The 13,782-nt window shown below is 45.1% G+C and overlaps 1 protein-coding gene across 1 annotated transcript; it reads left to right on the plus strand.

Moving 5' to 3' along the window:
- The first annotated feature begins 5,830 nt into the window (after positions 1-5,830).
- foxl2a (forkhead box L2a) lies at positions 5,831-8,141 on the plus strand. The gene has a single exon (XM_086143554.1). It carries the CDS (start codon positions 6,164-6,166, stop codon positions 7,133-7,135), a length of 972 nt encoding a protein of 323 aa, XP_085999680.1. The 5' UTR covers positions 5,831-6,163; the 3' UTR covers positions 7,136-8,141.
- Positions 8,142-13,782: the final 5,641 nt, after the last annotated feature.

Consider the following 13,782-nt stretch of genomic DNA (forward strand, 5'->3'; position numbering starts at 1 on the left):
TGACCTCGGCCGCCGTCTCCAAGGAGCCGTGTCAGATGAACCAAACCCAAAGTCTTCATCCGTGGCAGCGGGTTTGCAAGCGTCGTTGCTGCTCCTTGCGTGGAAACAATCAAGGGGAGATTATCATTAGCGAAGAAGCTGCGCCCCAGCTATACGCTTAATGTATAATCAAGAGATGGAGAGATAAGGAAGACAATATGGAAGACGAGGGAGAAAAAGGGCCACGATGGCCAGCTGGCGTTCTGCGGCGGCTGCCTGTCTTCCCCTCGCTGTCCTTCCGTGTAGCGATCAGATAAAATCTCTCGTCCTTGTTCACTGAAAGCCCTCATACACTCGGTTGTGTTTTACCGGTAGCCCGGCATGTTAGTCAAAGGAGGACTAGCCTTGCTCGGTCGCCCTGACAACGCTGTTTTCAAAGGTAGACCGCAGCCGGGCAGACAGGGTGTTTCTGGTGTCTCGGTGGCGGCGGGGAAGAAGAAGGAGTTCGGGAAAAAACGAAGACATGGCGTGGGGGAGAGGAAGAGACACGTCAAAGAGGAGATCTGCAACGACAAACATCACATCCATCGTGTCCTGTCATTCATCACACACACACACGCACACAAACGTAGATCATGTCTAAGCTGTTCTGCACTTTTAGCACGTACGGCACCGTGCCCAGCTCGACTGTAAAGATCAAACCACTCACATCTACCCTGTCTTTCAGCCATTCAATCCTAGGCCCGATATTAGCCGACACACACGTACACACATTGCGCATCATAGTTTCACGTGCGCGTCTGAGAAAATGAGTGTTGAACCCGCTCCGTGTCAGAGCCCAGCTTTGATCTGTCGACGGCACGTCAGCTGGCGGCCATGTTTGTTTGCCTAGCGAGGTAGGCTACCTGTGTAATTACCTCTAACGAAGTGACTTGTTTTGATTCGGCTTGAAATGTAATCCCCGGCTGGGATGGGGGGGGGACAGTCGGGGGTTACTCGGGGATTTGAGCGAGTGTGGCTGTAACTATTAAGTTGTTTCAAGGATGTGAAAGGGGAAAAAAAAAGGGAAGGAGAAAAAAAAATCCCCCCGGCGAGCAATGAGGAAGTTTATACGAGGGTCGGACATTTTGGCTCTGCTCGCCACGGACGAGCGCTGTTCCTAATTAGCACACCTTCTTTTTCCTCATACACACATTGCTTATTTCCTCCGACATGAATATAGAGTGGTGCCGAGACACAAAAGAACCGAAACCTATTGACACAAACGTTCTCCCTCGGCTCAACACACACACACACACACTCATATACGTGCTCCTGTGAATCATTTTACCCTTGGCCATCGTTCAAGAAAACCTCAAAGAGAATCTTGTTGGCAGGAGGCAGCAGCACTTTAACTCCAGCTATGAGGTTCTTGAGAACACAACGCCGCCCCCCCACCCCCTCCTGGCTTCACCTCCTCCTTCCTCACCCCCATCATTACAATCCCTCCTTTCTTTTACCTTCATTTCACCTCTCACCTTCCAAAATGCTGCTTTTCAATATGCGAAGGAAGCTAAATTGTTATTTTTCACCCGCTGCAAATAGGAGGGGGGGAGCGTACTTCCCTGCATGCCTGTGAAAAGACAACATGCAGCGTGGAGGTGCAGCGCGGCTTTCTATTGCCGCTTGCCAGGATGTGTAGACCCGCCAAAACGCTAGCCTTGGTAGGTAGGTACCCTGATCTCTAAGAAGCGGCTGGGTTTTTTTTTCTGAGGACCGCATGAAGACACGCATCCTATGAGCTTGATGCATTGTCCCCTTACATTTGCACACATCACCATGTGTTTGCATGGGTGTGTCGGTCCCCTTCGTCTCCCCTACACCCCACCCCCACTCCACTCCAGCCCTTAATCCACACGGGTGGGGATGCAAAGGATGGAAAGGATGCAGGGGGGATCTAGTGGTCAGTGTTTATTTGCTCTGCTGTCTCTCTTCTCTCAGAGAGGAACAAGAGCCATGTTGGAGGCGCCACATGAGGGCTAAGGATACATCCTTCTCCCCCCCCATGCCCTCCACACCTCCCATCTCTTTCTTACACCTCATAAGGATTCCATTGAGCTTATTGATGTTCAACGAAAGCAGGTTTTAACGCCAGATGCTAATGAGGCAGCGCCCGATCAAAAGTGGCGGCCATGACCGGCGAAAGTGGTTCAGAGACCCCTGAGCGAGCCGCCGAGGCCACATGAACCCCCCCCTTGTCCCTCCAGATTTGTTTTATACTTCTTTGTGCAGCAAAACTCCTCGGAGGTCATGAAGATCATATTTATCATGTGCATCCCCCATGTTGATTATAAAGGCTATAATCAATCTGAATTTATTGGCTGCTCCCACATTAATTATTTCAAACTCATGATTATAATTTAAACTTGACAAAATTTGCCCGGTATTATTCTAAAATCACGGTGTTATGGAATGTGATATAGCTGTTTTATTTCCTTATTCCCCACGTCTGCATGAAGTTGTAAATTTTAAAAAAAGAAAATAAACTTGATGGAAAATTCAAAGTTCAATGTAAACTAAGTCATAATCCTAAAATGTCACAAATAATTGTTTTGAATATCACAGATGATAAAAATGATAACAATAATAATAGAATGTTCTATTGTAATTAATCAGGCATTTACCACATATAGCACAAATGTTTTGAAAGATGTACCAATAATAATGATGATGTTAATGATAACAACAGTAATTATTAGAATAATATTTTTATTATTACACATCACAATCCCTTTCGGGAAATTCCTATCCACATATCACCATTCATGAATGAACCACTTAAACAATCTCCTATTTTAATTAATTCCACAACATCCACACAGAGATAGTCCAAACGCTCTGAAAGTGGCGTTAAAAATAATAACAATGCTGATAACAATAGTACTAATAATCATAAATATTATTATCATCAGAATAATAATATCATCAACCTCCCCATTTTAATTAATCAGATATCTACCAAATGCACACAAGGGTGGTGCGAAATCTCTAAAAGATGTATTGATGTAGAAGCAGTAGCAATACTTCTACTACTACTAATAATAATAATAATAATGATAATAATAATAATGATAATAATAATAATAATAATAATAATAATAATAATAAAGCATGTTTATGATCCCGTCGTAGGCCGTTATTACCTCGGTCAGGGCGGACTATATTTCCTCCGACACCCGGCGGCGGTGCTCCGGTCCTCGACCTGACCCCGCAGATCCGTCCGCCCGCATTCCACCCGCACGCGCTCTCATAAACATCCTCGTCCCCGGGCCCCGCAAGGGCAGGAAGCGCACGCGGGGGCCGGAACTCCGCTCTGTCACGTCACGTCACGTCACGTCGCGGGGCCGGAGCGACGAAGGAGCCACGCGCTCAGCACCCCCGGTCAAGTGGGAAAAGGTGGACGCCGGTGAAAGGGAGGCGCGCCCACGCACGCGTTCCGTGACTAACCCACGCACACACACACGCACGCACGTATCGTCCCACTCGGGGCCGTTCCGGCGCGAGGGGCGGCGCGAGACGCGTCTCGTTGCGATCACCGGCGCGCGCGCTGCGTCTCTCGTGCGCAGCGTGCATGCGGAATAGCGTGTGTGTGTGTGTATGTGTGTGTGTGTACAATTTCGAGATCAATCAGAAAAGACATTTCTAGAATTAAATTCTAGACTATTCTTTTTTTAGTACGTGATGTATTAACACGCGTGGGCGCACGCGTTTCCAATTGCAAATTTCGATTGACCTGCGCATCCAAAATATTCATAATTGAAAAATTAAACCCAGAGATTATTAACATAAACACACACAAATACACACACATTCACACAAAATTTATTTACTTTTGTAAGATATCAAAAGGTGTGTGTGTGTATGTGTGTGTGTGTGTGTGTGTGTGTGTGTGTGTGTGTGTGTGTGTGTGTGTGTGTGTGTGTGTGTGTGTGGATTGGGGGCCGTGTTTTAGGTCACGCACGGACATTCCACAGTCACTCGTGTTTTCTCAACGAATCATTGGCGTGTTCGTTTTTGTATGTGTGTGTGTGTGTCTGTCTGTGTGTGTGTGTGTGTGTGTGCGTGCGCTGTTTCATTGTGCGTCAGGGATGCAGTGGGTGAAAAAGCCCACGTCACGCAGGGGATCCTCGCATACCCCAGCTTCCGTTCCGCATTTTGACGAAATCTCAAGTTTATATTTAAATTAAAATGTTTGTTTTTATTATTTGCTATTTTGATGATGTCACCTGACCTGATAATCTGTTCGAGGGATTAAACCAAAATGCCGGGGGGGAGGGAGTCGGGTCCCACTTTCCTTTTATTTTATAGTTTTTAAATGACTTCACTTGAATTTATGAGCCCAAAACAAAGGTTATCAAATAGAAATAATTAATGCAATTTATGTGTGAAGCGGCTCTTTTAATTTTTTTTCAATTTTTGAATTACGAGAGAAAACTATGAAGGGAAGGAGGAAGAGGAGGGGGGATGTAATATAAACAAGTTGAAAAAGAAAGGAAGAAGAGGAAGTTGGTACATCCGCTTTTCACCATGCCGGTTAAATCCAGTGTATTATGGATTAATAATCATTAATCCCGACTTGTTTAATTCCATATGACTCTAAACCAGGCCTGAAGAGTACTCGCTGATGATTCCGAAAGTAATCCACATTACCGGGAAAACCTTCTCCGTCGAGGTGGAAAAGACCCGGAAACCGGAAACCGGTTTACGAGAAAAGAAATATAGACGTAATAAAAAAAACGGTTCCGTTTGGAAGTGTGATAATTGCTCGTTGATTGACGGCTGGCTCTCAGCTGCCGCCGCGGCCGCGTTGCAGAAGCGTCTGTCTGCAAGGGTGATGACACGCATACTCACACACACACAGACAGACATACACACACACAAACACACACACACACACACACACACACACATATACACACACACACATGCCAACGCTGCTCCACCTGCACACACTCCCATAGCACGGAAATACACTCCCGGAGAAAGCCGATGGGACCCTCCTGGGTGGCCGTGGTGTGTGTGTGTGTGTGTGTGTGTGTGTGTGTGTACAGGTTGCCGCCCCCAACTCCTCTACGCACACTTCCCATACACTGAGACGCGAGTGTCGTAAAATAAACAAATAATGAAATATATTTCATATGTACATAAATATGTCGGATTATTACTTGGTGATCCGGATCTGGACAGGATTAATCCCGGATGAATTTGAGTTAGACTGATAAATCCCAAATCTCGCGTGGGGAAAGTTTCCTCACGAACAAATGACTTGAATTATGAATTTTAAAAACGCTACCACTAATAATAACAACAATAATTATATGCAGCTTTATTACTGCACTTAATCCTGTCTGTTGAGTAAATTGTTTAAATACATATTATGTAAAAAATGTATGTATATTAAATATCTTGACGCCACTGAAACGTTAAATCCAGTTTGTTTTTGCAGCCCCGCATGTTTTTATGATGATGATGATTATTATTATTATCAATCCACCCGGATGGATGTCTTTATTGTTTTTATTATTATTGTTGTTATTATTATTATTATTATTATTTTATGGTCAATGTGCAATGTATTCTGGGCTATAATTCAAATAAATGGGGTGTGAATGTTTAATAATAAGATGGTCGTAACTTCGCGCACAATTGCGCGCGTACACCCGCACGCACGCGCACACGCACGCCGCGGGGCGGAACTTCAGAGCGCGCGCCTGGTCACGTGGTGCCGCGTCGCGGTTTGCACGGAGCGCACCGGAGGGGAAGGCAGCCTGTCAGGAGAAAAACAGAAGACGACGTCGAAGAAGACGAAGAAGAAGAGGAAGAAGGAGAGGAGGAAGAGGAGGAAGAAGGAGGAAGAGGAGGGGAGGAAAGGGCCGGGCTTACCGAGGCTTCACACCACAACTCTGCTTGCGCGCCCATCAGAGAGGAGTCGAGAAGTTCTCCCTGCGGAGGAGGTCCAGCAAGGAGCTCCACGTTTGCGCTACCCCGGAGAAACGCCTCCCCCACTCACCCACCCACCCACCCGACCCCCCGACCCCTGCACCCAGGACGCGGATCCAGGCTTTATTTTTATTTTTGATTTCTGATTTCGGTTGTCTCCGGAGCGGTGGAGGCTGCGGCGGTGGAGGCGGCGGCGGCGGCGGCGATGATGGCCACCTACCAGAACCCGGACGGCGACGCGATGGCGCTGATGATCCACGACGCAGGGAAGGAGAAGGAGCGGCCCAAGGAGGAGGCGGCGTCCGCGTCCGCGACGTCCGCGGAGAAGGTCGCGGAGAAGCCGGACCCGTCCCAGAAACCGCCGTACTCGTACGTGGCCCTCATCGCCATGGCGATCCGGGAGAGCTCGGAGAAGCGCCTCACCCTGTCCGGCATCTACCAGTACATCATCAGCAAGTTCCCCTTTTACGAGAAGAACAAGAAGGGCTGGCAGAACAGCATCCGCCACAACCTCAGCCTAAACGAGTGCTTCATCAAGGTCCCGCGGGAAGGCGGCGGCGAGCGGAAGGGCAACTACTGGACGCTGGACCCGGCCTGCGAGGACATGTTCGAGAAGGGGAACTACCGCAGGCGCCGCCGGATGAAGCGGCCCTTCAGGCCCCCGCCGACGCACTTCCAGCCGGGGAAGTCGCTGTTCGGCGGCGACGGCTACGGCTACCTGTCCCCGCCCAAGTACCTGCAGTCCGGCTTCATGAACAACTCGTGGCCGCTGGGCCAGCCGCCCGCGCCCATGTCGTACGCGTCGTGCCAGATGGCCGCCGGAAACGTCAGCCCCGTCAACGTCAAGGGGCTTCCGGCACCGTCCTCCTACAACCCGTATTCGCGGGTGCAGGGCATGGCGCTGCCGGGGATGGTGAACTCGTACAATGGCGTGGGGCACCATCATCACCACCATCACCACCACCACCCCGCGGCCGCAGCCGCGGCCGCGCACACGCACCACGGCCAGCAACTGAGTCCGGCCACGGCTGCGCCGCCGCCGCCGGTGTCCGGCGGGAACGGTGGCGGGCTGCAGTTCGGCTGCTCCCGCCAGCCGCCAGAGCTGTCCATGATGCACTGCTCGTACTGGGAACACGACAGTAAACACTCGGCCCTACATACGCGGATTGATATTTAAAGTCCACGCTCACGCACACACACACACACACACACACACACATACACAGAACTGCAGCGGGAGTGACTTTATTCCCGTGATTTTCAGAAACACGACCGTGGGCTCCGAGTCGAGTGGAGAAGATTTTTTTTTTATTATTTGTTTTTTCACGGGATGGTTAAAATGGTGCGGAGGGGAGGGGATGCCGGGTTTCACCCCCCCACACACACACAACCTCGGGACGTGACATTTATCATCCCCCACGACGAATCCCGTGCGTAATGCGTCACCTTGGGCTTTTACGCATTACAACAAAAAGTACCAATTAAAATTAAACTCCGTGCGGTAAAATGGAACCAGGCCACCCGACGACACACAACCGTGCGAGGGGCCAGATCCCCACCCCACCCCCTCCCACCCGGGACTTGACATTTTCATCCCCACGATGTATTTTCCCCGTGCGTAATGCGCCAACCCAAGCTTTTACGCACGGCTCATCCAAAACAAAACGTGCCAAATCAAATTACACCCTGGAAATGGAACAGGAACATCCCACGACACACCACTGTGCCGGGGCCGGACCTCCCTCTCTCCCACTCGAGACTTGACATTTTCATCTCCACGACGTATCCCGTGCGTAATGCACCATCCCAAGCTGTTACGCACAAAAATTGCGCCAAATTCAATTACACCCCGGAAATGGAACCGGGAGAGTCAACGACACATAACTGTGCCAGGGCTAGACCCCCCCTTCAAAAAAAAAAACCTGCGTGGGTATTTCACGTCACTCGCCCCGAAATGTGTGTGTATCCTAATATCATTTCCAATAACGCTGCAGCCGCCAGTGCCAGGTATGCTTATGTTTTTTATTTTTTTAATATTTTTTTTATGATATACGTAGTCGTCTCATCCATGTCGGGGCCATGTTTCATTTTAATTAGCACCCCCCATTACACACACACGCACACACACACACACATATTTTTAGGTTTGTGAATTTCTTAATAAACTTGTATTTGTTAAAACAAACTCGGTGGTGGTGGAGCAGTGTGTTATGATAGTTATTTGTTTTTTCTTTCTTTTCTATAACCGGTGTGTGTATTCACACACACGCCCGAGAAATAAAATCCCGAATATACGCGAATAATATGGAGTTTACCAGGACGCGTCTTTTTATTTAAATATCAATCTACATTCCCTCAATCTCAAAAACATTTTAACTGACTCCCGTGTATTTAACAGATAATTTAAAATGACAAACTGTTATTACACATTCATTAGCACCACAAAAACGGAAAGACGTGTGTGTGCATGTGTGTGTGTGTTAGTGAACTATAACCTGTGCATTTCACGTTCCGTATAAATTGAAACATTGATAATAATTCTAAGACTACAACAATAACAACTACCACTACTACTACTGATAATAATAATAATACTAATAATTATTATTAGTATTTTTATCAGTAGTATTTATTATTATTCTGTTATTATTATTGACTGCGACTCAATATTGTTTTCCCCTCAATAAAAGCTATATGTTTCCCTTAATTCAAAAATGTATTATTCTGAATCAGCGATGACGCGATGACGATGCGTCCCACTTATCGATCTATCGACCTATTGATTATCGAGGTCTTCGGGTTATCGAACTCGTTCGTGTCAAATGATGACGTCACGGGACACGCTGCGGCGGCCGGAGTCTGGGGGAAAAGAAAAGAATGTTGGAATTTTGAAGTTGAAATTTCACCTGTACGGTACCGTCGTATGACGTCGTCACTTGTTTGTTTGTTTATTCGTTTGTTTGTTTGCACACGCGCCAATCCAAACCGCGCTTGTCAAAAACACGAGTGGGTAAAGAATATGGCACAGGTTTTGTCGGGGTTCCGGGTACACACACACACACACACACACACATGCATACAAGAAAACATTATAATCGACCTATGTGTGTACTTTTCATTTCAGTTGAATTTGTTCAACACTAACACAGTACTCAGTACACAGGATGCAGTACACAGTATGCAGGAGACAGTATATTGTACACAACGCGTAGCAAACAGTACACGGTAGACGTTATTCCAACGAAGGTTTTAGGATATTTACTTTACTACTTCAAAATCAGCCGAAAAATGTATTGGTGTAAAATTTTAATTGATTCATGTAATCTATTTTACTCCGTGTTTGTGTGTTTACATATATGCACACACACGCATACGTATTTAGAATATAAAAACTTGTAGGTTATTGCTTATCAGATAAAATTATATCATATTACAAAAAAAATGAATGCTATTTCTGTTTGTGTGAGAGATTATTTTTAATTACACACATACACACACACACGCACACATTTATATCCATATATTGTACAGGAAAGGCCTTGCAATAAATGGGCTCGAAGTTGCTAACCAAAGTTTCACATCGTTAACACGTTTCTAACCGGCCTGAGGAAAATCTATGTAATTATTGTCAGTTTTTCTATTTTTGGGGGGTCTCTCTTCGTCATGTTATTTTACTGGTTATTATGTAATAATGCTTGTCGTATTAATAACGCTTCTTACTATGTAATAATGATTATTACTATATAATAACTGTTGTTACTATGTGTTGACGATATTAATAGTCATATTTCTCAAACAATCAGAAAATCCACTGTCAGACTCGGTCTTGCGGGCTTTGCGGGGCAGAGATGCCCGGAAGAACAGTGTGCAAACAGTGCGAGGCGGGTAAGGTCGCGTCCGACGGGTGTATGCGTGACCCAATCACATCCGGGAGATTTTAACGTGAAAATTCGTGGAAACATTCGCCACCTTTAAAATCCGGGGTGATCGTATTTCATCTAAGGCCGGGAATCGATTTTAAAATCGGTCAATTGATAATTGAGAATTAATTTAAGGCCCATGAATAGATGCTTTTTTTTCAATTTCTAACAAAAAATGTCTTGCCTCACCAAATTTTAAATCGAGTTTGTAAATAATTAATCCATAATTATAATAGCCTTTACGAGGATTAATAAATGATTAATTACATGTTTCTAATTGCCCAAGATAATCCCAACCCCATAATTTATGTATTTTAAGTATATTTATAAGGTCATTGTAGGTTGTGAAAGGGATTACTAGGGATTAGCAGTTTGTTTGTTTTATTGTTTTGGGTCCCAAAAAATGTCAGCTTGACCGGCTTCCCCAGAGAAGCATCAAACACACTTCTTCTTTCCTTTCTGTCTTTTCTTTTCCTTTTCTTTCTCCTTCTCACCAGCTCCCCCTCACACCAAACCTTCATCCACGCATCAACTTCTGCGGCGGATATAATGTGACGCTCCAGGTGTGTGTTCGCCCAGGGCCCTGGAGCCCCGGAGTCGGGCGGGGGGCAACAATGGGCCTGCATGCAGGATGTCCAAGGGCCCGGGGTGAGAGAGGGAGAGAGAGAGAGAGAGATTCAGGCCAGCCTGTGGAGGCAGAGATGGTTGTATGGAGATGAAGGGGGATTTATGTTCTTTATTCTTCATTTCTGTAACATTTAGCAGGATAGATGGATGGATGGATGGATGGATAGATAGAGAGATAGGTAGATATATAAATAGACAGGAAGGATACATTAATAGATATAAAGATAGAAAGAATAAATGAATAGATTGTTTGACCTACAAGATTGACCAAATAATGCAAATAGATAGATAGATAGATAGATAGATAGATAGATAGATAGATAGATAGATAGATAGATAGATAGATAGATAGATAGATAGATAGATAGATAGATAGATAGATAGATAGATGTCAGCTTTGGTATTATACAAATTATCTAATGAAAAATTGTGTACATTTATATACATATATCCGTGTGTGCATATGAGTAATTAATCATTGATTCTGTAATCATAGATTAAGAAAAAATATTATTATAATTTTTATAGTGCAAAGCAGGTGAAGAGGATGTATTTGTGTGTGCGTGCTTGCGCATCTGTGCGGCGTTCAATGACATAACGGAAAGCCTTCGCACAGCTTAAGGTAAACACGACAATGCACAGTTCCAGGGCGGGCGGTAGATCACGGTCATATTTGGATGACCCCCCCACCCCCACCCCCAACTCCCCCAACTCCGGGAAGGATTTGGCGCAATCCGTGCGTTTGTTTTGTTTGCGTGACTTCCGCCGCACCGCCGTGATTGTGTCATTCTCTGCTCCCACAGATGACAGATTACAATCAACAAGACGGACGAGGTCAAGTCATTGTGGATGCAACACGTTTCACCCGTACGCATGCGCACACACATACTCGTACCTGCACTTCCGGGTTGGGGGGGTCACCGGCCGAGTCACACGCATGTTTGCAGCGCTTCCCCAACGTCGTCTGCACACAATTGAATTCCTGGCGTCCTGCACGGCGTGTTTGGGGTTTGACGAGCAAGCGCGCTTCATCCCGAGTGTTTGTCTGTGTGTGCGTGTGTGCGTGTAAAGGGGGCGGGGGCGGGGGGTCACCAGTGTTTGGTATACATCTGGTCCAAACAGGAAAATATGCAAAGATTTGAAAACCGGCGATTGTTCAAAACAGCTTTTTTTAATTTTGTTCTTCGTTCTTGGAGCGGCCCTGACGCGCACGCGCTCACGTGTGCATGCGTGACCCCAAAATGTGTGTCTGCGCTCATCGTGTTTATGTTCCACGGGTGGATCCAAGATGTCACAGCGCATCTACGTGATGTTTTTTTTTTTTTTTTTTACTCTCATCACATCCCATCACATCCGGGGATTTGGATCTCATTTGTTATTATCAGGCCCGGATCATAACAATAATGGCGCCCATTGATACACCGGGCTATAAATAGGAAGGGGGGTCGTGGAAGGTCCAGAAACACTCAGTCCTATAAATAATGTCTATTCAAGGAATGAGATGGATCCAAGCTGACCTGCCTTTGCCCCCCCCCCCCCCCCCTCCACACACACACACACACACACCGGTCCATTGACAGTGGGGCTAATACGGTGTGCGTTTTAGAAGAACTCAAAATGCATTAAGTGGTTTGTTATTTTTGTATCTACTCATCTATCCATCTACCTATCTAAATATGTATAAATTTATTCTACCCATCTATCTATGTTTATTTATTTTTTTATTTATCTATCAATCGATCTAAATTTATTTTTGCAGTGCTTATGTCCTCTATTGTAAATCTCTTTGGATAAAAGCGTCTACCAAATGTAATGTAATGTACTGTAATTTTTGCATTTTATCTAGCCAACCATATATTATTTATCAATTCCTTAATTTATTAATCTACTTACATATTCGTGAATAATAAAAAAAAATCCATTATTTAGTTAGTGTTTATTCACCTACTTGAACACGATCATAATTATCACCATATATTTATTTACACAGATTCGTTGTTTCCGGGCCACGGTGCGGCCCCAACAGCCCATCCCTCCGCGAAGGACGTAACGGAAGTGGTCTGCTTATGCTGATTAAAAACAACAACAACAACCAAAAAAAAAACAAACACTTCCGGCCTGCTGATTTTGAGCCGCAAATGGCTTTTTATCGGCCCCTGAAACGGCGGCTCATTTTTTTTCCCATCGCTTCAGTGATGGCGGCTATTTTTAAAAATAACCCCCTTTCCTTTCTTCCTCCTCCTCCATCTCTTCTTCTTCTTCTTCTTCTCCTCCTCTCTTTTAAAACACTTCCGCCCGGTTGGCTGCGGGAGGCTATTAGGAAAAACGTCTCTGCTGTTAACACACCAATTAATCACAGATGAAACCCGCTTCCCCGCGGGGATGATTAAGATCCCGCACCTGTTTAGACGGCGGATGCCGCGAGTCACGTGATCAGTGTGTGTGTGTGTGTGTGTGTGTGTGTGTGTGTGTGTGTGTGTGCGTGTGTGTGTGTGTGTGTGTGTGTGTGTGTGTGTGTGTAGGGGGGGGGTGATGATGACCCGGATGTGAATGTCAGGTCAGATCTGAACCATCCAAACAAAAAAGGAGCGGAGGAAGAAGAGGCGGAGGGTGAGGTACTTTGTTTTATAACAACAACGGGATTATTTTTATTTTATGTAGGTTTTTTTTTGTCTCACATCGATTTTTTTATAGGAAAAATAACGGAAATCAATATCCCACCGATTCACTTGGATTTTCTGCACAAAAAATGCTGCAAATCATAAATAGATATCAAGCAACGAAGTTCCTATTATGTTTTTCTTTTATATTACGCCATTGTTGCCAAATACATATTTATATTAATACAGATAGATTTAAACAGTAAACTGTGGATGCGTTAGCAATTCATTGTTTTGTTTTTTGTTCTCGCTTTAATTTATTTGAAGGAAAAATAACTGAAATAAATGAATAATAAATCAACACCCCAACGCGCGCTCATACACGCGATCGATCTGAGATGACGTCATCCGAGAGTTCATTCTGTTGGGTTTTCCGCACAAAAAATGCTACAAACCATAGATAAATATTCGTATGTTCGTATTCTGTTTTTGTTTAATATTAAACCATTTTTGCCGAATACATAGTTATATTTACACACATAAATTTAAACTGTGGATGCTTTATTTTTTGTTTTAATCCACTGCTCTCTATGGTAGTTTTAAGAAAAGAGCTTAAAATAAAATGTTTTATTAAATCGCCTTTTGGATCAAATGAATAATCCACATTTCGGCTGGGG

This window comes from Fistularia commersonii, chromosome 3 (assembly GCF_037954325.1).
Source record: "Fistularia commersonii isolate RoL2024-O1a breed Wild chromosome 3, RoL_Fcom_v1.0, whole genome shotgun sequence".
NCBI lineage: Eukaryota > Metazoa > Chordata > Actinopteri > Syngnathiformes > Fistulariidae > Fistularia > Fistularia commersonii.